Here is a 3,183-nt window from a genome sequence, read left to right as displayed (position 1 = left end):
TATTTTGGGAGAAAGAAAGGTTTAAACAGCAAGCGTATTTTGGGAGAAAGAAAGGTTTAAACAGCAAGCGTATTTTGGGAGAAAGAAAGGTTTAAACAGCAAGCGTATTTCTGGAGAAAGAAAGGTTTAAACAGCAAGCGTGTTTCTGGAAAAAGAAAGGTTTTAAACAGCAAGCGTATTTCTGGAAAAATAAAGGTTTAAACAGCAAGCGTATTTCTGGAGAAAGAAAGGTTTAAACAGCAAGCGTATTTCGGGAGAAAGAACTGTTTAAACAGCAAGCGTATTTCTGGAGAACCTAAAAATCTAAGTTAAGAAGTTACTGTTAAAACCATCTCATGTGTCACACCATAAGACATACATTTCATATGTCTTGCAAGCCAGTCGAATGGTGTTAGATTGTTAACTCTATAATATTTATCTCAAAATTTATTTAAGCAATACCGCTTAATTATGCTATCTATACCAAAAGTTGGGCACAAAATAATAGCAGATCTAGCCTGATTAACATTTTAATAGATCAGAGGAGCATTTATAAGAAAAAAACGGGTTTATTATTTATCTACTGTGAAAAGAGAAAGAGTTACAATAATAATAAAAAAACTATCATAGCTGTATACTCTGGAGAAATTTGTTAATAAGTGCAATGAAAAATAATGTCAATACGAAGGTTCTTGTTGGGGGGGAGGGGGTGCTAGACTGTGTGACCATCAAACAAGACCGGCAAGTTGTGGGTTTCTTCTTAGTTGTACAAGGAGTAACTTAAGTACAGGGTGAGCAAACAGTGGGCAGTAAAACACTACCGTTCAAAACAAAAGCAAGAAACGTCGCCTTACACCTAATACTCCCACAAGGTGGCGCTGTTTGGGTCGGTTCCATTCACTTTGAAAGCGCCGTTCTTGTCTGCGACTAAATAGCACCCGTCAGTGGTCTTCAGACAAAGTTTGCAAGGTTCTCTAAGCTCGATATAAAATCCTTGTGGCTTGTCAGATTCTACGGCGATTGAGCCGTCTTCCGACACTGTCCAATACTTATGGTTGGCGGCACCTAGTGACAAGAAATGTAATTATATTATTACTTAATACAAGAAATGTCTCAAATTCCTGAAATACTTAGTTATTATTAGTTCTTAAGGCTAAATGGCTTCTATAATGCTCACTGAAGTTGTATATTAACGCATACAATTAGCTTAATATCGTTCCCGATGCAAATAAAATATACAAAAACAAAACAATAAATTGTAATTGTGAATGGAAGTAACATATTGGAATGATAAATTGTTTTTTTAATTATGCACAAAGCTACACAGTGGGCTATCTGTGCGCTGCCAATCACGGGTATCGAAACCCGATTTTTAGTATAACAAGCTTGCAGACTTACAGCTGAGCCACTGGGAAGCGTTTATTTTTCGTTTGTTTGTTTTAGAGTACATTGGTCTATCTGCCGTGTCCACGACGGGAAATCGAACCCCAGATTTTAGTGTTGCGAGTCTATAAACTTACCGCTGTCCCGCCGGGGTCGGTGGGCGTTTTGAATAAGATTGATTAGCTACGAAACAATGTAATTTCGTTCTTAAAGTAATTTTATAAAGTTTAAAATATTACACTTTGTTAGTTGTTGTTGATGTATAAAAACAAACATGAACTGGTTCGTTCTGCCCTATCTATATAAATAAACAAACATGAACTGGTTCGCTCTGCCTTATCTAGATAAATAAACATGAACTGGTTCGTTCTGCCCTATCTATATAAATAAACAAACATGAACTGGTTCGCTCTGCCCTATCTATATAAATAAACAAACATGAACTGGTTCGCTCTGCCCTATCTATATAAATAAACATGAACTGGTTCGCTCTGCCCTATCTATATAAATAAACAAACATGAACTGGTTCGCTCTGCCCTATCTATATAAATAAACAAACATGAACTGGTTCGCTCTGCCCTATCTATATAAATAAACAAACATGAACTGGTTCGCTCTGCCCTATCTATATAAATTTCCACTAAAACTAGAACCAGAAAATGGTGATACGAAGTTATTCCTAACTAAGACGGAAACCGGAAATGTATACGTAATCCTCGTTAAATGTTACAGTAAAACCATAGCAACGTAGACCAACTATCTCCAAACGGAACAATGATACAATACTTATAAAAGGACACAGAAAAGTAACTAACACATGGGCTGGTATACTAGTGGAAATACTTTAAAATAAACTACTATTCGTTTTTTGCTCTTAAATGCGTGGTGCAACGTTAATCTCGAAACACAATTTAAAAAAAGTCAGACTAACTTATCCAAATCTAAAACTATATTCATACATAAATTGTTTAATACATTAACCCTTTCTTTAAATGTGAGTGGGTTGAGTAGGGTTAACGTGTGACGTCCATTTTGGCACGTATCCAAGTCATAACGTGTGGTAAGAAATTGCATGAAACATCATATGACAACATAATGGCTGGAGACGGCTTGAATGGGTAATGAAGAAAAAACTTTAATATAAGTTTAACATATCAGCAAATGTACAACGTTTTGTCACCATACTTCTGAAATGTCATGATCCCAAAATAAACGTTTTATACATTTCTATAATTTCCCTTGTTCGTGATTGGTTTTTAAAAATATAACAAGCAAACTATAATCATTCTTCACCATATAGTCTACTCAAATATAATTGGTAGACACGTGGAGAACAGTCCATATCTCAACTACAAACATTCAACTCCATAGCTGGAAGACACGTGGAGAACAGTCCATATGTCAACTACAAACATTCATTCACTCCATAGTTGATAGACACGTGGAGAACAATCCATATGTCAACTACAAACATTCATTCACTCCATAGCTGGAAGACACGTGGAGAACAGTCCATATGTCAACTACAAACATTCATTCACTCCATAGTTGATAGACACGTGGAGAACAGTCCATATGTCAACTACAAACATTCATTCACTCCATAGTTGATAGACACGTGGAGAACAGTCCGTATCTCAACTACAAACATTCATTCACTCCATAGCTGGTAGACACGTGGAGAACAGTCCATATCTCAACTACAAACATTCATTCACTCCATAGCTGGTAGACACGTGGAGAACAGTCCATATCTCAACTACAAACATTCATTCACTCCATAGCTGGTAGACACGTGGAGAACAGTCCATATCTCAACT

General features: G+C 36.3%; 1 protein-coding gene across 1 annotated transcript in view; it reads right to left on the bottom strand.

Annotated features, from left to right (window-relative positions):
* Positions 1-739: 739 nt before the first annotated feature.
* LOC106476379 (protein singed-like) overlaps positions 740-3,183 on the bottom strand; it is a 6,717-nt gene continuing 4,273 nt past the window's right edge. The window contains exon 3 of the mRNA XM_013937040.2: positions 740-1,044. Coding sequence (XP_013792494.2) covers positions 836-1,044 — 209 coding nt within the window. The 3' untranslated portion in view covers positions 740-835. The remainder of the gene's footprint in view (positions 1,045-3,183) is intronic.

This window comes from Limulus polyphemus, unplaced genomic scaffold (assembly GCF_000517525.1).
Source record: "Limulus polyphemus unplaced genomic scaffold, Limulus_polyphemus-2.1.2 Scaffold10426, whole genome shotgun sequence".
Lineage (NCBI taxonomy): Eukaryota > Metazoa > Arthropoda > Merostomata > Xiphosura > Limulidae > Limulus > Limulus polyphemus.
The sequence above is the reverse complement of the archived record's forward strand: the minus strand, read 5'-3'. Positions and strand labels throughout refer to the sequence as shown.